The sequence below is a fragment of the Paroedura picta genome, chromosome 5 (genome assembly GCF_049243985.1).
Source record: "Paroedura picta isolate Pp20150507F chromosome 5, Ppicta_v3.0, whole genome shotgun sequence".
Lineage (NCBI taxonomy): Eukaryota > Metazoa > Chordata > Lepidosauria > Squamata > Gekkonidae > Paroedura > Paroedura picta.
In genome coordinates, this window is record NC_135373.1 from 127,451,022 (window position 1) to 127,474,747 (window position 23,726).

A 23,726-nucleotide genomic window follows, 5' to 3' on the forward strand; every position below is an offset into this window, starting at 1 on the left:
CCCACTCTAGGATTCTGGGAGTCTAGTTCAGCAGTGGAAGGGGCTGCCTCAGGAGGTGGGGAGCTCCCTCTCACTGGCTGTCTTCAAGCAGCGGCTGGACAGACCCTTCTCCTGGATGCTTGAGGCTGATCCTGCACTGAGCAGGGGGTGGGACTGGATGGCCTGCATGGCCCCTTCCCACTCTGGGATTCTAGGAGTCTAGTTCAGCCGTGGAAGGGGCTGCCTAAGGAGGTGGGGAACTCCCCCTCACTGGCCGTCTTCAAGCAGCAGATGGACAGATCCTTCTCCTGGATGCTGGAGGCTGATCCTGCCCTGAGCAGGGGGTGGGACTAGATGGCCTGCATGGCCCCTTCCCACTCTAGGATTCTGGGAGTCTAGTTCAGCAGTGGAAGGGGCTGCCTAAGGAGGTGGGGAGCTCCCCCTCACTAGCCGTCTTCAAGCAGCGGCTGGACAGATCCTTCTCCTGGATGCTGGAGGCTGATCCTGCACTGAGCAGGGGGTGGGACTAGATGGCCTGCATGGCCCCTTCCCGCTCTAGGATTCTAGGAGTCTAGTTCAGCCGTGGAAGGGGCTGTCTGAGGAGGTGGGGAGCTCCCCCTCACTGGCCGTCTTCAAGCAGCGGGTGGACAGATCCTTCTCCTGGATGCTGGAGGCTGATCCTGCACTGAGCAGGGGGTGGGACTAGATGGCCTGCATGGCCCCTTCCCGCTCTAGGATTCTAGGAGTCTAGTTCAGCCGTGGAAGGGGCTGCCTCAGGAGGTGGGGAGCTCCCCCTCACTGGCAGTCTTCAAGCAGCGGCTGGATACACACTCTTCTTGGATGCTGGAGGCTGATCCTGCACTGAGCAGGGGGTGGGTCTGGATGCCTGTATGGCCCCTTCCCACTCTAGGATTCCATTTTACTCTGTTTGTTCTCCCGCTGACTCGCTGGGGCAGAGATGCAAAACCTGGCCTTGTTTTCTCATTCTCAGCTCCTGATCCGTTGGACAGCATCCAGCAAAACCCAGGAGCGTGAGAAAGCCACCAAGAAGATGGCTGAGATTTGCCAAGGAATCCAGGGCCGCGAAGTGAGTTTCCTTCTCCGTGGCCTCTCTTTTCACCTGGATTTGCAATAGTATGAAATGAATTTTTAAATTTCCGTCTAAACCTCCGGAAGAAGTCCCTGACAGTCAGAGCGGTTTCTCAGTGGAACAGGCTTCCTTGGGAGGTGGTGGGTTCTCCATCTTTGGAGACTTTTAAGCAGAGGCTGGAGAGCCATCTGACAGAGAGGCTGATTCTGGGAAGGCTCAAGGGGGTGGCAGGTGACAGTGGAGGAGCGAGAGGGTTGTGAGTGTCCTGCATAGTGCAGGGGGTCAGTCTAGATGACCCAGGAGGTTACCTACTGGCCAGATGCACCCCTCTGTCATCCGTTTCCATTCGAGATGGGGAGTTGTGTTTTCTTTTCCACTAGGAAGCCACAGAGTTTCCAGCTGTTGGCCAGCTGCTGGGATGCTTGACCCTGTGCTGCTCCGATCCCAGCGAGGAGGTCACCCGATGGGCAGCAGAAGGCCTCAATTACCTCTGCAGCTTCATTCTACGCCATCGCTGTGAGTCAATAGATCCTCTCCCCCTTTTGTGGCCACGGGGACATGCCCATGCGTCTTCTTTCCCCCCCATGGCTTTAACAGCTGCAGAAATTCCACCTCTCTACCTTAACTTACATATGGGAGGGGGAGCAGGGTGCTGGTCGAAGTGCCATTTCACTCGCTGATATGGAAATCTGCCACGTGAATTACCTGGCCCATCCCACGAGGGAAAGATCTTCGGTGAATATAATTTAAATCCGAAATCTGGTCTGCAGCTGTTCTCCTTGCCGTTTTGGGGTATTCCATTTTTCTTGCCCCCTGAATGCCATTTTGTGGAAGAATGCATGTACTTGAGATAGGGTTGCCAACTGGCTTCCGAAATTTCTGGAGAATTGGGTGTGGAGGCTGGGGGAGGCAGAATTTGTAGAGGGAGAGGGGGGGACTCAGTGGGCATAACGATTGTGCGCGGTCAACCCTCCACCAGGGAAGAAGAAGAAGAAGAAGAAGAAGAGTTGGTTCTTATATGCCGCTTTTCCCTACCCGAAGGAGGCTCAAAGCGGCTTACAGTCGCCTTCCCTTCCTCTCCCCACAACAGACACCCTGTGGGGTGGGTGAGGCTGAGAGAGCCCTGATATTACTGAAGAAGAAGGTTGGTTCTTAGATGCCCCTTTTCTCTACCTGAAGGAGACTCAAAGCGGCTTCCAATCGCCTTCCCTTTCCTCTCCCCACAACAGACACCCTGTGGGGTGGGTGAGGCTGAGAGAGCCCCGATATTCCTGCTTGGTCAGAACAGTTTTATCAGTGCCGTGGCGAGCCCAAGGTCACCCAGCTGGTTGCATGTGGGGGGAGCGCAGAATCGAACCCGGCATGCCAGATTAGAAGTCCGCACTCCTAACCACTACACCAAACTGGCTCTCTATCATCTGGAGATCAGTTACAGTTCTAGAAGCTCTCCAGCCGCCTCCTGGAAGTTGGCACCCCTAAGGCCCTGCTCGGCCACCCTAGAGAAAGAGCCCTCTGTTGCTTGTTGGGGCCAAGCTGCCTTTGTGTCTTGCAGGTCAGGCCATGGCGAACCAGCAAGAGTCGAAAGAGTTCCTCCAGAGGGAGTGGGAGCAAGAGGACACCCAGTGGGTCACTTGGCTAAGCGACCCCAGCCACGTCACCATGGTAACTGCATCCCAGAAGCGCTACGGCTGCCGGGAAGCACCGTGGCGCATCGGCAGTCTGTTGGCTTGACAAGTGAGGTCCAGCTCTCTGGCATGTTCCATTGCGGAAGAGATCTCCGACAGCTGGCCTGGGACCTTGCTTGTTTGTCAGCCTGGGCTTTTGGAAACCAACCGTGGCCGATGTTTTATTGAAAACAATTTAAAAATACTGTTAAATCTGTTGGAAGCCAGGAATACAGGACGCCCAATCGGCTGTTTGTAGCCATCTCAGCCTGGTGGTACGAGAGGTTAAACTTGAATTGAGAAACCCCTGCAAAAACCCAACTTATATACAGTCGCGAACAGTGGATGTTCCCGCCAGTGTGCGCTATTGGTCCGTTTTGGTTTCAACCGACTGGATCCTTTGGATAGAATCTAGCCGCGCACTAGTCAGTTTCATTGCCTGCTTCGATCCTGCCTCGGATCTCTTGGTCCTAGGCAGAATCACAAACAGAACAAATGCAATAAAACATCACCACGTTAAAATCCACCGGTATTAAAGTAGTTCGGTTATGCATCGGTATTATTGGATTGGCCTCTTCCGGAATTCTGGGGCCAGTTCTGCACATTGAAAAAAATAGCGATACGCCAGCGAAATGGCTTAACACTAAAAAATAACACGCCTCTGGCCATTCCTCACCTTCTGTCTCTCTCGCATTCGCCTGCTGCGTTGTCCCACTTCTTAGCACTCTGCATGCTTGCTTGAAATGGCGGAAGAGAGCAACGCTCTTTACACGCGACTCTCCTCCGCCTGTCAATCAAGCCAGGCAGCCAATCACTTTTCTCCCTGTTTTAAAGGGACCGCGATGGCAGTTAATTTTTTCAAAGTAAGACTTCTCCATTGAAGTCTTAGAATCATAGATGCATAGTGCTTGTTTTAATGCCACCCCTTATGGAATCAAGAGACTTGAATCTTTTAAATATTAATCTCATTCCCAAATTTTTTGAGGAGGGGGATTTAGATAGGCATGCTTTGTGTGTTAACTGTGGGGGGAGTTTTTTTTTTTTTGCTTTGCCTGGACGGTTTAATACCTATTTGTTGCTCCAGGCAGTTTGCTTAAAAAAAAAAACCTGTCCCTGGGAGAAGGGAGACGGAAGTGGGTACAAGGGCAGGAATTGGAGGTGGAGTTAGCGCTACTTCGGCTCTGCACATTTCCTTAGTGTGTGGCCTGCTGGTTGCTCTCCTCTAGCTTGCGCTTTTTAGCTTGGGGAAACCACTTTATGCGTTTCCTCAGCTAGCACTTTAAAATGGCGGATGTAGCTACCGGTTTGCTATTTGGATGCTTGGATGTAGGTGACGTTACACAAAACAACAAAAATATGGCGTCTGCCTAAGGTAAGCATTTCACTATCTTTACTGGGTGCGGAATGTCCTTGGGATTCGCTAGATGCCTGAGGGTAATATTGCCGAGAGCATCTCAGCCTACTTGGAAGCATCTTGATAACCCCTGAAGTCCATGGCGGAGGGGCTTGGGGAGGTCTCAGCGATGGCAGGGAAGGTGCTGTGGAATTGAAGCAGAGATTATGGGATCCTAAATCAATGGCAGTGCAGGCCTGGCGACTCCAAACCAAACCATTTTTTGTAGCCTGCCATTCTCCTCAGCCACCCCTTTTCGTTCCATTGTGTTGCAGTTCTTCAAAAAGTACCTCAGCCCTGAGGAGCTGACCGACTTCTTGACCGTGGCCATTGGCGGCATGGATGACAACAATCTCTGCAACACCCCGGCGGCCATCTGTATTGTCAAGGCCATCCTGAGGGACCCCACACTGACCTTGGGGCAGGTACAGTGCTCAGAGATGGCTTCATTCCGGTATCCCGGGGATGGGGGTGGGGGCTATCCTGTTTTCTTATGCTTGTAGACATAAGAAGAAGACGACTTTAGAGAGGCATGCTTTGTGTTTAAACTGTGCTTTGCCTGCATGATTGAATGCCTATTTGTTGCTCCAGGCAGTTTGCAATAAAAAAAAACCCTGTCCCTGGGAGAAGAGAAGCAGGTACGAAGGCAGGACATTGGAGGCCGAGATAGCGCTTCTTCGCCTCCATACATTTCCTTAGTGTGTGGTCTGCTGGTTACTCTCCTGTAATTTGCGCTTTTTAGGTTGGGGAATCCACTTTATGTGATTCCCCAGCTAGCACTATAAAATGGCGGATGTTGCTTGAGGTTTGCTGGATGGACACGGGAGGTTGGCGACGTCATGCAAAACGCCAAAATTATGGCATCTTCATGGCCCCAAAATTCTCTCAGCTTCACCTACCTCACAGGGTGCCTGGTACAAGGAGAAGAAGGGAAAGACACTTCTGAGCTGTTTTGAGACTCCTTCGGTTAGAGACAAAAGGGGTATAAAAACAGATTCCTCTGGGTAGTCACTTGAATTTATCTTCTGGAATGGATTTCTGTCATTTCAGCTGGGTTTGGCCTTCCTCTGTCTTTGTCCCTTCCATTCAGGTGTCCACGCTTGTGGTCTTCATCCATGACCATGTGGACTCCATCACCGATGTCCTGGCTCAGCAGGAGGTGCTCCGGACCCTCACCTTCATGGGCAAGAATTACATGACTGAGGTGGTGTACATGCTCCTGAACTGCTCGCCGCAGTGCGACAGGTACCCTCCAGCCACCCCTGGGTGATTCCGAAAGTGGACCCTCTTGGCATCTTCTGGCCAAGGAGCCTGGGAGCGCTTTGCCTTGAGAGAATTTCACCTGGGTGCTTCTGGATGCATCTTTGCTTTCTTCACGTCCCAAAGAGTGGGAATATTTTTTCAGAGTACTTTACCTGTGGAATGGGCTGCCTAGGGAAGGGCTGGGTGCCCCCTCATTGGTGGTCCCAGGCTGCTTTTCCTCCCCCTTCTCCGAATCGAGTATTCCGAATTCTGCCGTGGGCAGAATTCATCCAGCAAGCGGCCAGCTGAAAAGATCCTGCTTGTCCCAATTTACAGCGCAGCCATCACCATGTGGAAGATTCTGGTGTGCTTCTCAGACTTGGCTGAAGAAGTGTTGATACACCTCCTGGCCTGCTTGCAGGGCCAGCCTCTACGCGCCAACGTTCCTGAAGAGGAGACCGCACTTCTGCGCTTTGCGGTGAGTAACGGAGGAGGGACCAGTTCCAGGCTGGGATTTGGGTTTTAGTATGGTTCTCCCCCCTCCTCCCCATATTAGAGTGTGCTTAATACTGATGGGAGTAGAGATAAGTAGAGAAAGGTTCCGGCATAGTTGAGAGAGCACTTAAGAACTGTAGAAGAGCCCTGCTGGATTAGTCCATTGAAGGTCCATCTAGTCCAGCCTCCTGTGTCACACTGTGGCCAGCCAGCTCCTCTGGAAGGCCAACAATAGGGCAGAGAGCCCGTCCTAAGAGCATCAGAAGAGCCCCTATGGATCAGACCAGGGAGGGTCCCTCCAGTCCAGCCTCCTGTCTCTCACAGGGGCCAGCCAGTTCCTCTGCAGGGCCAGCCACAGGGCAGAGAGGCCGAGGCCTTCCCCTGAGAAGACCCTCAGAAGAGCCCTGATGGGTCAGACCACGGAGGGTCCCTCCAGTCCAGCCTCCCGTCTCACCCAAGGGCCAGCCAGTTCCTCTGCAGGGCCAGCCACAGGGCAGAGAGGCCGAGGCCTTCCCCTGAGAAGACCCTCAGAAGAGCCCTGCTGGGTCAGGCCAGGGAGGGTCCCTCCAGTCCAGCCTCCCGTCTCACCCAGGGGCCAGCCAGTTCCTCTGCAGGGCCAGCCACAGGGCAGAGAGGCCGAGGCCTTCCCCTGAGAAGACCCTCAGAAGAGCCCTGCTGGGTCAGGCCAGGGAGGGTCCCTCCAGTCCAGCCTCCCGTCTCCCCCAGGTGCCAGCCAGTTTCTCTGCAGGACCAGCCACAGGGCAGAGAGGCCGAGGCCTTCCCCTGAGAAGACCCTCAGAAGAGCCCTGCTGGGTCAGGCCAGGGAGGGTCCCTCCAGTCCAGCCTCCTGTCTCTCACAGGGGCCAGCCAGTTCCTCTGCAGGGCCAGCCACAGGGCAGAGAGGCCGAGGCCTTCCCCTGAGAAGACCCTCAGAAGAGCCCTGCTGGGTCAGGCCAGGGAGGGTCCATCCAGTCCAGCCTCCTGTCTCCCACAGGGGCCAGCCAGTTCCTCTGCAGGGCCAGCCACAGGGCAGGGAGGCCGAAGCCTTCCCCTGAGAAGACCCTCAGAAGAGCCCTGCTTGGTCAGACCAGGGAGGGTCCCTCCAGTCCAGCCTCCCGTCTCAACCAGGGGCCAGCCAGTTCCTCTGCAGGGCCAGCCACAGGGCAGAGAGGCCGAGGCCTTCCCCTGAGAAGACCCTCAGAAGAGCCATGCTGGGTCAGGCCAGGGAGGGTCCCTCCAGTCCTGCCTCCCGTCTCACAAAGGGGCCAGCCAGTTCCTCTGCAGGGCCAGCCACAGGGCAGAGAGGCTAAGGCCTTCCCCTGAGAAGACCCTCAGAAGAGCCCTGCTGGGTCAGGCCAGGGAGGGTCCCTCCAGTCCAGCCTCCCGTCTCACCCAGGGGCCAGCCAGTTCCTCTGCAGGGCCAGCCACAGGGCAGAGAGGCCGAGGCCTTCCCCTGAGAAGACCCTCAGAAGAGCCCTGCTGGGTCAGGCCAGGGAGGGTCCCTCCAGTCCAGCCTCCTGTCTCACCCAGGGGCCAGCCAGTTCCTCTGCAGGGCCAGCCACAGGGCAGAGAGGCCGAGGCCTTCCCCTGAGAAGACCCTCAGAGGAGCCCTGCTGGGTCAGGCCAGGGAGGGTCCCTCCAGTCTAGCCTCCCGTCTCACAAAGGGGCCAGCCAGTTCCTCTGCAGGGCCAGCCACAGGGCAGAGAGGCCGAGGCCTTCCCCTGAGAAGACCCTCAGAAGAGCCTTGCTGGGTCAGGCCAGGGAGGGTCCCTCCAGTCCAGCCTCCCATCTCACCCAGGGGCCAGCCAGTTCCTCTGCTGGGCCAGCTACAGGGCAGAGAGGCCGAGGCCTTCCCCTGAGAAGACCCTCAGAAGAGCCCTGCTGGGTCAGGCCAGGGAGGGTCCCTCCAGTCCAGCCTCCCGTCTCACCCAGGGGCCAGCCAGTTCCTCTGCAGGGCCAGCCACAGGGCAGAGAGGCCGAGGCCTTCCCCTGAGAAGACCCTCAGGAGAGCCCTGCTAGGTCAGGCCAGGGAGGATCCCTCCAGTCCAGCCTCCTGTCTCACCCAGGGGCCAGCCAGTTCCTCTGCAGGGCCAGCCACAGGGCAGAGAGGCCGAGGCCTTCCCCTGAGAAGACCCTCAGAGGAGCCCTGCTGGGTCAGGCCAGGGAGGGTCCCTCCAGTCTAGCCTCCCGTCTCACAAAGGGGCCAGCCAGTTCCTCTGCAGGGCCAGCCACAGGGCAGAGAGGCCGAGGCCTTCCCCTGAGAAGACCCTCAGAAGAGCCTTGCTGGGTCAGGCCAGGGAGGGTCCCTCCAGTCCAGCCTCCCATCTCACCCAGGGGCCAGCCAGTTCCTCTGCTGGGCCAGCTACAGGGCAGAGAGGCCGAGGCCTTCCCCTGAGAAGACCCTCAGAAGAGCCCTGCTGGGTCAGGCCAGGGAGGGTCCCTCCAGTCCAGCCTCCCGTCTCACCCAGGGGCCAGCCAGTTCCTCTGCAGGGCCAGCCACAGGGCAGAGAGGCCGAGGCCTTCCCCTGAGAAGACCCTCAGAAGAGCCCTGCTGGGTCAGGCCAGGGAGGGTCCCTCCAGTCCAGCCTCCCGTCTCACCCAGGGGCCAGCCAGTTCCTCTGCAGGGCCAGCCACAGGGCAGAGAGGCCGAGGCCTTCATAAGAGTATCAGAAGAGCCCTGCTGGGTAGGCCAGGGAGGGTCCCTCCAGTCCAGCCTCCCATCTCACCCAGGGGCCAGCCAGTTCCTCTGGAGTACCAACAATAGGGCATGGAGGCTGCGGCCTTCATGAGATCATGATTGTATAAATTTGCATAAAAGATTGTATAAAATTAGGATTTTATATTTTCATAGAAAATATAGAGTTGGAAGGCAACTCCAGGGTCATCTAGTCCGATCCCCTGCAGATTTATGGAAATTCACAACTACTTGTCCACCCACAGTGACCCTAATTCCTTGCCCAGATGATGCCCTCCCCCCCCCAAAAAACCCCCCAGAATCCTTGGCCAGTCAGGCCTGGAGGAAATCTGCCTTCTGATCCCAAAGCAGCGGTCAGCAATTCCCTGGGCCTGCAAGGAAGGGCCCCAAGAGCCCAGCCCAGACGCAGCCCCTTCTGCCCCCCCACTCCCAATCTCACTCAGTTCACCAAATCAGCATTCCTGTCAGATGGGGCTCTCTAGCCTCTGCTTAATTTTTTTTAATCTGCATATTTATTGTTATGTGATTTTCTTATGATACCATCTGCCCCGAGTCTTAGAAGATGGGGTGGAAAATAAATATATAACTATAAGAAAAAATAACAGGGTCACCTTAGCAGGCCCTTTCGAGGGCGTGGCATTCCGAGGCTGGAAAGATCCTCAGCAATCAAAGGATCCTTCCGTTAAATCCCTGCCCACAATCGAGTGCTCCTTTGGGCAAAACGGTTGCGGCTGACCTCTCCCCAAAGGAAGGAGGACCCCAAGTGACCTCGTTGTTCTTTCTTTGCAGGCGACCCGAGTTCTCCATGAGCTGCTGCAGCAGCCACTTCCTGCCTTCAAAGAGGAGGTCAAGGACTGCTGGGAGAAACTTTGCCTAGCCTTGATCTTCTGGATCTCCTTCATCTTCCAACGAAGAGTGTGGACATGGAAGAACATCAGGAACCACATCGGACGAAACATGGAGCCTCCTTCTTCGAGCCTTGCAAGGTGATACAAGTCTTTCCTCCCCCCAGGGGGACATTGGCCTAAAGGAGGGGCTGTGGCTCAGAGGTTAAGCCTCTGCTTGGCATGCAGAAGGTCCCAGGTTCAGTCCCTGGCGTCTCCAGTGGAAAGGACTAGGCAGGAGGAGATGAGAAAGACCTGAGTCCCTGGAGAGCCATGAAGGAGGGCCATAGCTCAATGGCAGAACCTCTGCTTGGCATGCAGAAGGTCCCAGGTTCAATCCCTGGCGTCTCCAGTGGAAAGGACTAGGCAAGAGGAGATGAGAAAGACCTGAGTCCCTGGAGAGCCATGAAGGAGGGCCATAGCTCAATGGCGGAACCTCTGCTTGGCATGCAGAAGGTCCCGGGTTCAATCCCTGGCATCCCCAGTGGAAAGGACCAGGGGGAAGCTGGGGTGACAGACCTTTGCCTGAGACCCATAATGGGGGCTTTGGATCCATAACAGGGATTTGGATCTGCCTGCAGGTCAACTGCCAGCACTTTGCGAGTGGTCCTGCGGAACGTGGACAATGGGAACGAGGGCCTCCTGGCCAAGAAGATGGTCCTCTGGGAGCTTCTCTCCAGAGCAGAGACTTTCCACCAAGGGGTGTCCCTGTTCACTCGGTAAGAGTCGCTTGGGAGGGAGCGGAAGGTGAAGTGCTGAAGATGTGGGCAGTGGCAGTTCAGGCTTTGCCAGGAGAAGTTGAGAGAGTTGGGTCTGTGTAGCTTGGAGAAGAGGAGGACAAGGGTTGATAGGAAAGCTGTGTTGAATTACATCAAAGATAGTTGTATTGAAGAGGGGCCAGCTTGTTTCCTAATGAGCCTCTTGTGGCGCAGAGTGGTAAGGCAGCCGCCTGAAAGCTTTGCTCATGAGGCTGGGAGTTCGATCCCAGCAGCCGGCTCAAGGTTGACTCAGCCTTCCATCCTTCCGAGGTCGGTAAAATGAGTACCCAGCTTGCTGCTGGGGGGTAAACGGTAATGACTGGGGAAGGCAATGGCAAACCACCCCGTATTGAGTCTGCCATGAAAACGCTAGAGGGCGTCACCCCAAGGGTCAGACATGACTCGGTGCTTGCACAGGGGATACCTTTACCTTTACCTTTAGCTTGTTTCCTGCAGGCCTTGGAGACCCGGGCCAGGAGCCAGGGGTTCAAATGACGGGAAAGGAGGTTCCACTGAAATATTAGGAAGCCTTTTCTGAGGGCGAAGGCTGTTCATAGATGGGATCTGCTGCCTCGGCGGGTGGTGGCGTCTCCTTTGTGGGAGGGTTTTAGGAGGAGACTGGAGGAGCACCTACCAGGAGAGGGTGTTTTTAAGTCCTGAGAAGGTGGGGGGCTGGACTGGGTGGCCCTTGGTGGTCTCTTCCCCCTCTGTGTGATTCTGACCAGGAAGGGTCTTTCCTTTCTTGTCAGGGCGATCGTCAGGAGCCATCCCCGGGAGATCAAGTGGATGGTGGAGCACGTCATGGCCGTACTGGACGACCCCGACGAGAGCGAGCACATCACCGCCATGGCCTTGTTTGCTGAGGTGAGCCTGGGTGGCCTTGCCTCTGCCCTTGCCTCTTGCCTCTCTCCTTGGCTGCAGAGGAGAGGACACGCAGTAATGGGTTTAAACTACAAGTACAACGATATAGGTTAGATATAAGGGAAAAGATTTTCTCAGTCAGAGTGGTTCAGCAGTGGAATAGGCTGCCTAAGGAGGTGGTGAGCTCCCCCTCACTGGAAGTCTTCAAGCAAAGGTTGGAGACACACTTTTCTTGGATGCTTTAGGACGCTTAGGGCTGATCCTGCGTTGAGCAGGGGGTGGGACTAGATGGCCTGCATGGCCCCTTCCCATTCTAGGATTCTAGGAGTCTAGTTCAGCAGTGGAAGGGGCTGCCTAAGGAGGTGGGGAGCTCCCCCTCACTGGCCGTCTTCAAGCAGCGGCTGGACAGATCCTTCTCCTGGATGCTGGAGGCTGATCCTGCACTGAGCAGGGGGTTGGACTAGATGGCCTGTGTGGCCCCTTCCAACTCTAGGATTCTATAAGGCGTAAAGGTAGGTGGTACCTGCTGTCCGTTGCTCGGGGGCAGCCTGCTTGGCTTGCAGAGGGCCCCTGCGTCAATCCTTGTCTTCTCCGGTTGAAAGGACCAGAGTGTGAAGAGGTTCCCGACCCTTGGCGGGATATAAAACCAACTGGTCTTCTTTTGAGGGGTGGGAAGCAGGGTATGAAAAAAGACCCTGGGAGCGTTTCGTAGCCAGCCCCTTCCTCGTCTCCCTCCTAGTTACTCCAGAGCTCTGACATCGTGATGGTGCGGGACAGAGACGTTCTCCGCCACCTCAGCAGGCAGCTGGTCGCACCCAAGGCGGTCCTCCGCTCCCTTGCCCTGGACGGCATGCTCCATCTGGCCGACAATCCGGACCAGGTGGGTGAGCCCCTCTCGCCCCCTGCAGAGCTTGCGCCTCCCCTCCGATACGAGGCCGGGGCCAGAATCCCGGCCTTGCTCGTGCTGAACCCGCCAGCGGGCCCTGGTGTGAGCCGGAGGGGGACATCCAGGGTGTGGTTGGGTGAATGTTAACGCCGTGGCCTCATTTGCTGCAGTGAGCCTGGGTGGGGGAGTCTTTCCTCTGCTCAGGGGCAGAGCGGGATGATGCCCTGCTGGCTGCACAGGGGCAGGGTCTGCGTGGTGTGCGGAAGGCCCCAGGCTCAGTCGGCCTCTCCAGATGAAAGGCCCAGGCGACGGGCATTTGGGTCTGGAGTGCTACGGCCCAGTCTCTCCGCTTCTCCCTTTGGTGTCTCAGGGACCTGCCGGTTGGTCACTTTTCTTTCTGAAAGATGTTTTCCCAGCCTCCCAAAAACATGGCGAGAAGTCACCCTGCATGACCACGATGCCCTGCGTCCACCAAAAAGTTTATCGCTGCAATTACGTCTCTTCTTTGGGTTGGAGGGCGGAGCCTGCAGAGGGCAGGGAAGGACTTTAATAGGGTGTCCTGCTATATGGTGCACCTTCTAAATCACCCTTTCCCCTAATGAGTCAGTTTGGTGAAGTGGTTAGGAGCACGGATTTCTAATCTGGCGAGCCAGGTTCGATACCCCGCTCCCCCACATGCAGCAAGCTGGGTGACCTTGGGCTTGCCACAGCACTGAAGCAGTGATATCAGGGCTCTCTCAGCCCCACCTTCCTCACAGGGTGTCTGCTGTGGGGAGAGGAAAGGGAAGGGGATTGGAAGCCGCTTTGAGCCTCCTTCGGGTAGAGAAAAGTAGCATTTAAGAACCAACTCGTCGTCGTCTTCTTCTTCTTCTTCTTCTTCTTCTTCTTCTTCTTCTTCTTCTTCTTCTTCTTCTTCTTCTTCTTCTTCTTCTTCTTCTTCTTCTTCTTCTTCTTCTTCTTCTTCTTCTTCTAATGGTCCTCGTTTTAGTTTCCTGTAGGAGAGCTGTAATTCCCACCTGGAGCCTTGCATCCCCGTCTCTTGTCTTGGTGGCTTAGGGAGCTGGCCGTGTTTTGTCTCCTTCAGGTGACAAAGCTGCTGATTCTAGTGCCGGAGGTCCTGAAACGGTTCCAGGAGCCAGACCGGGAGATGACCCTGAAGGCCCTCCGGCTGGTGAAGCTGCTGAGCTGCTACCTGGAGGGGGTGAGGGACGCGTCTCTGGTGGAGGAGGTGGCCACCCAGGTGCTCCCACTCTTTGACGATGTAAGTCACGACCGGATGGAAGACCCAGGGGGGAGGGACCCGGGCTTCCTCCCGCCTGGCCCATTTGCATGTCAGAAGGGTCCACAGGCCTGTCCAGTTGAATTCCGGCTCAGGAAGGAGCCGCCCCTTACAACGTTTACGGGCCTCCCCGGAGGAATATGGCAGTGTGCCCGTCTCTGTCGCCTGGACGCGGTTTTGTTTCCAGAGCTCAGGCTGGCCAAGGAACGGTGACCTTTGAGCTCTCACCCGCAGGAGTCCCACAAAGTCCGCTCGCTCGCCATCTGCCTCTTTGGGAACATCCTGGGGACCGGGGCCAACCCCCACAGGCGCCAGATGAAGTACTACGCCCTACAGAGCCTGGTCCCGCTCCTGATGCACCTCCATGACCGGAGTCCCATCGTCATCGCGGTAGGCCTGGCCCGGCTCTTGCTTCTGGGCTGCAGGGCGTCGCAGAATCCTAGAGCTGGGAGGGACCTCCAGGGTCATCTAGTCCAACCCCCTGCACAATGCAGGACACTCACAGCCACCTGTCCACCCACAGGGACCCCAATTCCATGCCCAGATGATGTCCCCAAGCCTCACCCCGCCATGCCAGAATCCCTGGCCAGTCTGGTCTGGAGGAAATTCACCTCCTGGCCCCAAGTGACAATTGGCCTTTCCCTGGGCAGGAAAGGAAGGGCCACAAGAGCCAAGCACTGACCCCATCCCTCCTGCCCACCCCTTGTGGGGAGCTAGAGAGCGGAGGGGGCCTCAGACCGGATAGGAATGTGCAAGAGTCAGAAAGGATGGCTGTGCTGCGTTGGCAGGCCTGCCGGAGGAATATTTCATCCTAGATTTAAATTCTTTCTGTCCTAACTATCCAGAGAGCCAGCATGGAGTCGTGATTTAGAGCAGCAGCCTCTAATCTGGAGAGCTGTGTTTGATTCCCCATGCCTCCGCCGCTTGCAGCCAGCTGGGGACCTGGGGCCAGTCACAGTCCTGTAGGAGCTGTTCTCCCAGAGCAGTTCTCTCAGAGCTCTCTCAGCCCCAGCTACCTCACAGGGTGTCTGTTGTGGGGAGAAGGAAACTGTAAGCCTTGAGGCAGAGAAAAGAGACAGCTCAGAACGTGAATTGAGTTTCAGCCTTACCCACTCTCCCTTCCCTTCAGGCCTGCTGGGATGCCCTCTCCAAAGTGGCCATGATCCTCAACTACAGGAAACTCCAGCCTCTGATCCTGAATCGGGATAAGTGGTCCATCTGTCTCGTCATAGTAAGTGGCCCTAAGCATCCTAAAGCATCCAAGAAAAGTGTGTATCCAGCCTTTGCTTGAAGACTGCCTTATATTATTAGGTTCCATGTATCCCCCATGTTGTATGCTAACCGCCCTGAGCCATACGGAAGGGTGATATAGAAATCAAATAAATAAATAAATTATTATTGTTAATATTTTAGTATCAATCGGCCATAGGCTCTCTAGGGCAGGGGTAGTCAACCTGTGGTCCTCCAGATGTCCATGGACTACAATTCCCATGAGCCCCTGCCAGCGAATGCTGGCAGGGGCTCATGGGAATTGTAGTCCATGGACATCTGGAGGACCGCAGGTTGACTACCCCTGCTCTAAGGTACTGCGGGGAACGCTAGTCAACGGCCATAAATTGTAACAGGGTGAAACGGATTATCCCGGCCTTCAGGGGTTATAAAATCTCTATTATTGGGATGGCTATAATAATTTTTATCAAGATTTTAAAAAAAGAAATAATAGCTAACAAAAGCTAGTTGAAAACAGACATGGGGACATATAGCCAGCTAAAGGGTAAAGGAAAAACAGAAGAAAAATATCAAGAGGAGGCTTCCGATTTTCTCGACAACAAAAATAAGTAGAATCACAAGCTGATGGCTTACTCTAGGACTACAAAAGAAAAAGAAGCTTTAGCTGAGAGCGATTCTCTCTTCTCCATCAGTCTCCTTTCAAGCATGGAGGCACCTCTGCCTCCTCCTCATCCTCCTCCTCCTCGAAGCAGGGTGACCGGCTGTGCAAAGCCATCTTCTCACACATAGTTAAGGTCGTCATGTTCTTAAAAGTGAGTGGAGAAAGGAGAGTAAGAGTCATGCCTGGGACTGATGCCAGCAGGCCTGGAGGACAAAGAACGCCGGCAGGATTGCCTTTGGCTCTGCCTTTGGCGTCTGTCAGTGTAGTCATGAGCAGTGGGGTTAGAGTTAAGAGTGGCGGCTTCTGATCTGGAGAGCCGGATTTGATTCCCCGCTCCTCCTCCACATGCAGCCAGCTGGCTGACCTTGGCCTAGTCGCAGTCCTGTCAGTGCTGTTCTCACAGAGTGGCTTCTTCTCAGAGCTCTCTCAGCCCTACCTGACTCACAGGGGGGTCTGTTGTGGGGAGAGAAAAGGGAAAGCAATTGGAAGCCACTCTGAGACTCCTTCGGGTAGAGAAAAGCGGCATATAAGAACCAACTCTTCTTCTTCTTCAGTAATCTCAGGGCTCTCTCAGCCCCACCTCCCTCACAGGGTGTCTGTTGTGGGGACAGGAAAGGGAAGGTGATTGGAAGCCAGTTTGAGACTCCTTCCGGTAGAGAAAAGCGGCATCTAAGAACCAACTCTTCTTCTTCTTCTTCTTCTTCTTCTTCTTCTTCTTCTTCTTCTTCTTCTTCTTCTTCTTCTTCTTCTTCTTCTTCTTCAGTAATCTCAGGGCTCTCTCAGCCTTTCCTCCCTCACAGGGTGTCTGTTGTGGGGAGAGGAAAGGGAAGGCAATTGTAAGCCGCTTTGAGCCTCCTTCGGGTAGAGAAAAGCGGCATATAAGAACAAACTCTTCTTCAGTAATATCAGGGCTCTCTCAGCCTCACCCACCTCACAGGGTGTCTGTTATGGGGAGAGGAAAGGGAAGGCGACTGTAAACCCCTTTGAGACTCCTTCAGGTAGAGAAAGCAGAATATACAAACCAACTCTTCTTCTTCAGTAATATCAGGGCTCTTTCAGCTCTCCACGGCACTGATAAGTGTTCTGACCGAGCAGTAATCTCAGGGCTCTCCCAGCCTCACCCACCTCACAGGGTGTCTGTTGTGGGGAGAGGAAGGGAAGGTGAGTGGAAGCCTCTTTGAGGCTCCTTCGGGTAGAGAAAAGCGGCTTATAAGTCGCCTGAATAAAGATCTTCCTTCTGCTGAATTCCTTTGGCTTATTTGGACCCTTTTGACCGCCCGCCCAGAATGAACCCTTTCCGCATCTTTGACCTTCCTCTAGGCCAAGAGTTATCGGAAGGTGCCGCAGTGTCATTTCCTTTCCAACTGCATCAAAAACCTCAAGAGTCCCCAAACCTCGATCCGGGAGGTGGCCATCCGGCTGACAGGTGAGTCCGCAGTTTGTGTTTCCACAAACCTCTTCCTCCACCTGCAAGAAAGGTGGATGGCGCCGGAGAAAACCATCCAAAACCAAATTCAGAGTCTGCATCCAAAATTCAATACACTGAGAATGCAGCAGCAAAGAACAACTGCGGGAAAAGCCCTACAAAATTGCCCCCTAGTGAAAAGGAGAAAGGTACCAAAGAAGCATTCTCTTTTCTCCGCCCAGGACTTGCTGCCCAGGAAACCAAGAGCAAGAGGAAGCTGGAGGTCATCTGCAAAGGTGCGTTGGGTCCTCCTCTCTAGGCTCCGTGGATGGGGGGGACTTTCTCCCTGGGCCTGGGGCCACCCCTGGAGGTGTGTGGCGCCTACCGATCCCATTGCCGGCCTGTCCTTCCTCCGAGTTGCTCAGGGTGAGGCCCATGCTTCACTACGGCATCCCCATCTCGCCATGTCCCACCTCTGAAGATGCCGGCCACTGTTCCTGGCAGAATGTCAGGGACTGAAACTAGCAGGCCATGCTGGCCTCGCATCCCGGGAAACCCACAACAGGGAATCTCCCCTTTCACCCTGGCTGGAATCCTGTGAGAGAGCTTCCGGCCCAAGGTCATTCGGAGAACTCCATGCTTGGATGGGGACGCTGAACCCACCTTTATTTATTTAGATTTTTTGCCACCCTTCCATACGGCTCTGGGCGGTTTACATATAATATCATGGGGGGTAACTACATAGAATATTGCAACATATATAACAAGTATAACAGTCATAACATAAGATGTCAACCAGAACAGTATTTAAACAGGAACAGGAACAAGATCCTTCGGTCATGGGAGGGGGTGTCTAGGTGAGCAGTGGGTATTTTGGGCTGGTCGGCCTCAAGCAAATGCCTGGTGGAGGAGCTCCCTTTTGCAGGCCCTGTGGAATTTTGGAAGGGCCCTGATCTCTTCAGGGAGCTCAATCCACCAGGTGGGGGCCAGGACCAAGAAGGCTCTGGCCCTTGTTAAGGCCCATCATACTTCTCTGGGGCCAGGGATCCACAGCCAGTTGGACGTGGCAGAGCGTAAGGCTCTTTGAGGGGTATAGGCTGGGAGGCGGTCTCTCAGATACACCGGGCCCAGACTGCGTATGGTCTTGAAGGTGATTACCAGAACCTTAAGCTTAATCTGGAATTCTCCAAAGATTCTCCAACACTGGAAGGGGGCCAAATACAAAAGATTCCTGCAGCTCTAGGGTTGCCATCTCTGGGCTGAGAAATTCCTGGAGCTTTGAGGTGGGTCCCGGGGAGAGCAGAGTTTGGAGAGGATGGGGGAATCCGCGAGAGACAGGGCTGTAGAGCCCACCCTCCCAGGTTTCCCTGCTTCCCCAGGAACTGGGGACTGACAAAGAGCATTTTGACTCTCAGCAGCTCCTCAGGGGAATATCTGGTTGGTCTTTCAGGTGTTCCTGGACTCAGATTTCGTTGTTCTACTGCAGACCAACTGAGCTCCCCCAAGGGAAGTAATCTCTGTAGCATGCAGAGGGTTGCCAGATCCCCCCCGTCACCAGCAAGGGAGGGGTGGATAGGGTGGCCAGATTCAGGTTGGGAAACACCTGGAGATTTGAGGCTGGATCCTGGGGAGGGCAGTGGGGTGGGATGCAACATCCACCCTCCTAAGCAGCCCTTTCCTCCAGAAGAACTGATCTCTGCAGCCGGGAGGTGAGCTGGAACTCTGGGGGATCCCCAGGCCCCACCTGGAGGCCAGCCTCCCTAAGCCTTGTAGTTTTAGGGGCTCTCTAGGCAGCACCTTGGGCCTCCTGCTACCTGTTCTGTGATCAACCAGCTCTGCTCCTCAGGTATTTCCTTTAGTGCTGTAGCTTCTGAGCCGTTCTTCTCTCCTCTCCTTGCAGCCCTCAACGAGCTGCAGTGTGACCCCAAGCCGTCGGTCAGCTGCCTGGCCGTCCAGACCATGAAAATCCTGGAGGCTGTCCATGACGAGATTCCCACAGGCTGCAACGTCCGGGCACTGGTGTATCGGGTGTGCAGGCCCTGCATGCGCTAGGTGCTCCTTGCTGGAGTACAGTTTTGGATCTGTCTCCTGGGTCTGCAGCACCACCCCTCCCCCCCCCCCAGAAGGGGATGCTGTTGTGTCTGGTTCTACCTGCATATCGAAAGGTTTTCCAAAAGAGTTTGTATCTCCAGACATGGGTCTCCCATGTTTCCAGAAACATTTTATTTTTTGGATTTAGCGTGTTCTTGACCCCTCTGTGGCATTCAGAGCTTGTTTGTCTAGCAGTTAAGCGAAAAGGATTCCTGATCATGTACAAAGTGCCGTCCAGGCATCACCCTTACAGGACATGCTTGGTCCTTGAATATGGTACTGGTTGGCTTTTCCACAAATGGACCCCATGCAAACTGCACGAAAATAACTTAGAAGTCATGGAGAATTCCCCCTGGGGCAATTTCTCCTTTGACCCGGGGCTATCACAGAGGGGTCCTGAGCATTTCCTGAGCCCACACACATCCCCCTTGAGCAGGGGTAGTCAACCTGTGGTCCTCCAGATGTTCATGAACTACAATTCCCATGAGCCCCTGCCAGCGAATGCTGGCAGGGGCTCATGGGAATTGTAGTTCATGAACATCTGGAGGACCACAGGTTGACTACCCTTGCCCTTGAGTACAAGAAGCAGGAGTCTTTTCCTGCAGTTCAGTATAGGACCCCTCAGAACAAAACCTCCGGCACCAACCGCACTGGCAGATCACATGACTAGGGGCTCCTTTTGAGATGTTCGGTGTCCTTCCTCCTCAGGCTGTTGTCCTTGTCCATGCACTATTTCCCAGGAAACCACTCCATCTAGCATAGCCCCTGTAAAGCATTCACAGACAGATTGCTTGGCATCATGTAACTCAGATACGTAGCGCGATACATCTGGGAACTGTATTTCTGTGCTGTGTTACAACTCTACATTACCTTGTGTTGTTTACTGCAAGAAAATTATCAATTCATCTGCCAGTACTTGTGAGTATCCACTTGCCATGTTGTTCTTTGAACGTTTGTTTGGAAAGTGGGGAGTCGTTCCTGGTATCTGAAGAAGGGAGCAGGGACAAAAACTCACTCCTCACTCCTCCCTCTTTTAGGAGCTCCTGGACCTTGAAGAAGTGAGCCATAGGGAGAAAATTGGTACTTTTTGGATTTGAGGATTCTTGATCGAATACAACTCAAATCCACTGAATCACTGCTTCGGTATATCGATTTGTGTTTGGCCAGTTCAGGAAACTTGAGCTGATTCAGATGAAACGGCTGTCAAACTGCTGATCTCTGGGGATCAGCTGTTTGGTAGCTCTGGAAGCATTTTAAGCTCGTGGTCATGAGAATCAGCTGTTTGACAGTCTTTAAATGTCTCCTTGCCAACTCCTCTCAGTACGCAGAGTCTCTGCAACCTGGGAAGGGTCTGGGAGAGGCATTTAAAAGGTGTGCCAAACAGCTGAACCTAAGGATCAGCTATTTGGCGTGATCTCACACCCCAATCTATGGAGAAATGGCTTTCTGTAGCCTGAAAATGACCTGGGGGAGGCATTTAAAGGGCCAGCCAAACAGCTGATTTTCAGGATCAGCTGTTTGGCAGGCACTCAACCAGCTCAATCAGCCAAATCAAGCTTCTCTGATTCAGCTGGTTTAAACTCAGGGGATGATAAGCCCAAACAAATACTTCAGTCAGCATTTATTTGAATACTTTTAGGTTTATCTGAGCTGAACTGCCCATGCATAATGAGTAGTGCCATGGCTTGGAACCAGCTTGGTTCAGTGGTTAAGAGTGGAAGCCTCTAATCTGGCGAGCCAGCTTGGATTTCCCGCTCCTCCACATGCTGCCAGCCGGGTGACCTTGGGCCAATCACAATCCTGTTTTGCTACCAGAAAATCAGACTATTCCGACTTTAGTTCTTGTTCAGGACACAGCATTCCTTCTGGTACTTGGGGGCTCAGAGTTCAAGGAAACCAAGCATACTTTTGAGACGCAGACAACATTTTACAGGAAAGAAGAACTCCCCCTCCGCTAAAATCTATGTCTTGGCCAAAATCTATGTTTTTAAAGTGTGTGGTCATTTTTACCGGCTCCATCCTTTCATCCCATAATGAATAATTTTGGTGCCCGCCACCCACTACTGCAACTAAAGAGCAACTTGTTGAGTACAGAACATTTTAAGCGCAAACACCCACTCCCACACTCCCAGGTTGAATAAGTTTAAAAATAACATTTTATCTGAGCATTCAGTTCCCTTATTCTTCCAACACTGTTGGGTCTCCAAGTCTCCTATGGGGTCTCCTATGGGGCCCCGCAGCCCACTGACGACAGAAGGGGAGTTGGCTAGGGTGGGATGGGTTGCAGTGGAATTGGGAGTTTTTATTTTACTTTTATAAATCGCCTCGAGCCAGCTGGCTCAATATCATCATCATCAACAGCAACAGCATCTCAAAGCCATGCCTTGGGAAAGTTCTGGAAAAAAAAGAAAAAACTCTAGCCAATTGGCTGCTCTTAATTCTTCCTATTTTAATTTATATGATGTTCATTTAGATGTTTATAACTTGAGATTCCCATATAGGGAAATGTTGATTCTTTCAAATAATTTAAAGTATGAACCGAACTATAGCCACCAAAATGAGTTCTGGGTAAATTATTTAATTCTATTTCCCGTTTTCAATTTCTTTCTTCTTCAGTTATTTCTACTATAAAGTTCCTCTCATTCTTTCAGCTCTTTCATAGCTCATGTCCAGTTGGCCGGAGTTTTTTCTCACTTTCTGGACTAGCAATCTAGCCAGCCTTCTTTGCACCATTGGGAACGTTCTGGGGCTGATCCCGAATGCAAGAAGACAGCCGGTCTATTGTGATTGTCGGTAGCTGTACAGCGTTCTTGGGGAGGCTATGCAGGCTGTTCTGCAACGATGTCAGATGGAATGGAATGTAGTTAAGTTCTAGATCCTTGGAATGAGGTCCTGCATCCAGGTGGAAAGGGTGAACAGGGGACAAGACGGTTTTACACCAAAAGCCGCCTTCTAATGAATCATAAGCTCCGTCCATCAAGGTGAATAGTGCCTACTGGCAATGGCTCTCCAGGCTCTCAGGTCAAGGCCTTTCCCATCCCCTCCTGCCTGGTCCTTTTCACTGGAGATGCCGGGGATTGAACCGGGGACCTTCTGCCGGCCAAGCAGATGCTCTGCCACTGAGCCAGGGTCTCAGGTCAAGGTCTTTCCCATCCCCTCCTGCCTGGGCCTTTTCACTGGAGCTGCCGGGGATTGAACTGGGACCTTCTGCATGCCAAGCGGGGGCTCTGCCACTGAGCCAGGGTCTCAGGTCAAGGTCTTTCCCATCCCCTCCTGCCTGGGCCTTTTCACTGGAGCTGCCGGGGATTGAACTGGGACCTTCTGCATGCCAAGCGGGGGCTCTGCCACTGAGCCAGGGTCTCAGGTCAAGGTCTTTCCCATCCCCTCCTGCCTGGGCCTTTTCACTGGAGCTGCCGGGGATTGAACTGGGACCTTCTGCACGCCAAGCGGGGGCTCTGCCACTGAGCCAGGGTCTCAGGTCAAGGTCTTTCCCATCCCCTCCTGCCTGGGCCTTTTCACTGGAGCTGCCGGGGATTGAACTGGGACCTTCTGCATGCCAAGCGGGGGCTCTGCCACTGAGCCAGGGTCTCAGGTCAAGGTCTTTCCCATCCCCTCCTGCCTGGGCCTTTTCACTGGAGCTGCCGGGGATTGAACTGAGACCTTCTGCATGCCAAGCGGGGGCTCTGCCACTGAGCCAGGGTCTCAGGTCAAGGTCTTTCCCATCCCCTCCTGCCTGGGCCTTTTCACTGTAGCTGCCGGGGATTGAACTGGGACCTTCTGCATGCCAAGCGGGGGCTCTGCCACTGAGCCAGGGTCTCAGGTCAAGGTCTTTCCCATCCCCTCCTGCCTGGGCCTTTTCACTGGAGCTGCCAGGGATTGAACTGGGACCTTCTGCATGCCAAGCAGGGGCTCTGCCACTGAGCCAGGGTCTCAGGTCAAGGTCTTCCCCATCCCCTCCTGCCTGGGCCTTTTCACTGGAGCTGCCGGGGATTGAACTGGGACCTTCTGCATGCCAAGCAGGGGCTCTGCCACTGAGCCAGGGTCTCAGGTGAAGGTCTTTCCCATCCCCTCCTGCCTGGGCCTTTTCACTGGAGCTGCCGGGGATTGAACCTGGGACCTTCTGCAGGTCAAGCAGAGGCTCTGATACTGAGCCAGGGTCTCAGGTCATGGTCTCTCCCATCCCCTCCTGCCTGGTCCTTTTACCTGGAGCTCCTGGGGATTGAACCTGGGACCTTCTGCATGCCAAGCAGAGGCTCTTCCACTGAGCTATGGCCTCTTCCCATGAACTGAATCAAACTCTTGGTCTATCAAGGTCAATATTGTCCATCAGACCAGTAATGGCTCTCTGGGGTCTCAGGCAGAGGTCTTCTCCATCCCCTCCTGCCTGGGCCTTTTCACTGGAGCTGCCGGGGATTGAACTGGGACCTTCTGCATGCCAAGCGGGGGCTCTGCCACTGAGCCAGGGTCTCAGGTCAAGGTCTTTGGGCCTTTTCACTGGAGCTGCCGGGGATTGAACTGGGACCTTCTGCATGTCAAGCGGGGGCTCTGCCACTGAGCCTGGGTCTCAGGTCAAGGTCTTTCCCACCCCCTCCTGCCTGGGCCTTTTCACTGGAGCTGCCGGGGATTGAACTAGGACCTTCTGCATGCCAAGCGGGGGCTCTGCCACTGAGCCAGGGTCTCAGGTCATGGTCTCTCCCATCCCCTCCTGCCTGGGCCTTTTCACTGGAGCTGCCGGGGATTGAACTGGGACCTTCCCCATCCCCTCCTGCCTGGGCCTTTTCACTGGAGCTGCCGGGGATTGAACTGGGACCTTCTGCATGCCAAGCAGGGGCTCTGCCACTGAGCCAGGGTCTCAGGTGAAGGTCTTTCCCATCCCCTCCTGCCTGGGCCTTTTCACTGGAGCTGCCGGGGATTGAACCTGGGACCTTCTGCAGGCCAAGCAGAGGCTCTGCCACTGAGCCAGGGTCTCAGGTCAAGGTCTTTCCCATCCCCTCCTGCCTGGGCCTTTTCACTGGAGCTCCTGGGGATTGAACCTGGGACCTTCTGCATGCCAAGCAGAGGCTCTTCCACTGAGCTATGGCCTCTTCCCATGAACTGAATCAAACTCTTGGTC

General features: G+C 54.4%; 1 protein-coding gene across 1 annotated transcript in view; it reads left to right on the top strand.

Moving 5' to 3' along the window:
* LOC143838696 (maestro heat-like repeat family member 5) overlaps positions 1-19,033 on the top strand; it is a 29,427-nt gene extending 10,394 nt beyond the window's left edge. Inside the window, exons 5-20 of the mRNA XM_077340444.1 lie at positions 971-1,066; positions 1,450-1,585; positions 2,622-2,731; positions 4,402-4,551; positions 5,217-5,371; positions 5,705-5,846; positions 9,348-9,544; positions 10,024-10,161; positions 10,950-11,064; positions 11,801-11,941; positions 13,032-13,208; positions 13,461-13,616; positions 14,356-14,457; positions 16,438-16,543; positions 16,765-16,818; positions 18,423-19,033. Of these exons, the coding sequence (XP_077196559.1) occupies positions 971-1,066; positions 1,450-1,585; positions 2,622-2,731; positions 4,402-4,551; positions 5,217-5,371; positions 5,705-5,846; positions 9,348-9,544; positions 10,024-10,161; positions 10,950-11,064; positions 11,801-11,941; positions 13,032-13,208; positions 13,461-13,616; positions 14,356-14,457; positions 16,438-16,543; positions 16,765-16,818; positions 18,423-18,574 (2,127 nt within the window). The 3' untranslated portion in view covers positions 18,575-19,033. The remainder of the gene's footprint in view (positions 1-970; positions 1,067-1,449; positions 1,586-2,621; positions 2,732-4,401; positions 4,552-5,216; positions 5,372-5,704; positions 5,847-9,347; positions 9,545-10,023; positions 10,162-10,949; positions 11,065-11,800; positions 11,942-13,031; positions 13,209-13,460; positions 13,617-14,355; positions 14,458-16,437; positions 16,544-16,764; positions 16,819-18,422) is intronic.
* Positions 19,034-23,726: the final 4,693 nt, after the last annotated feature.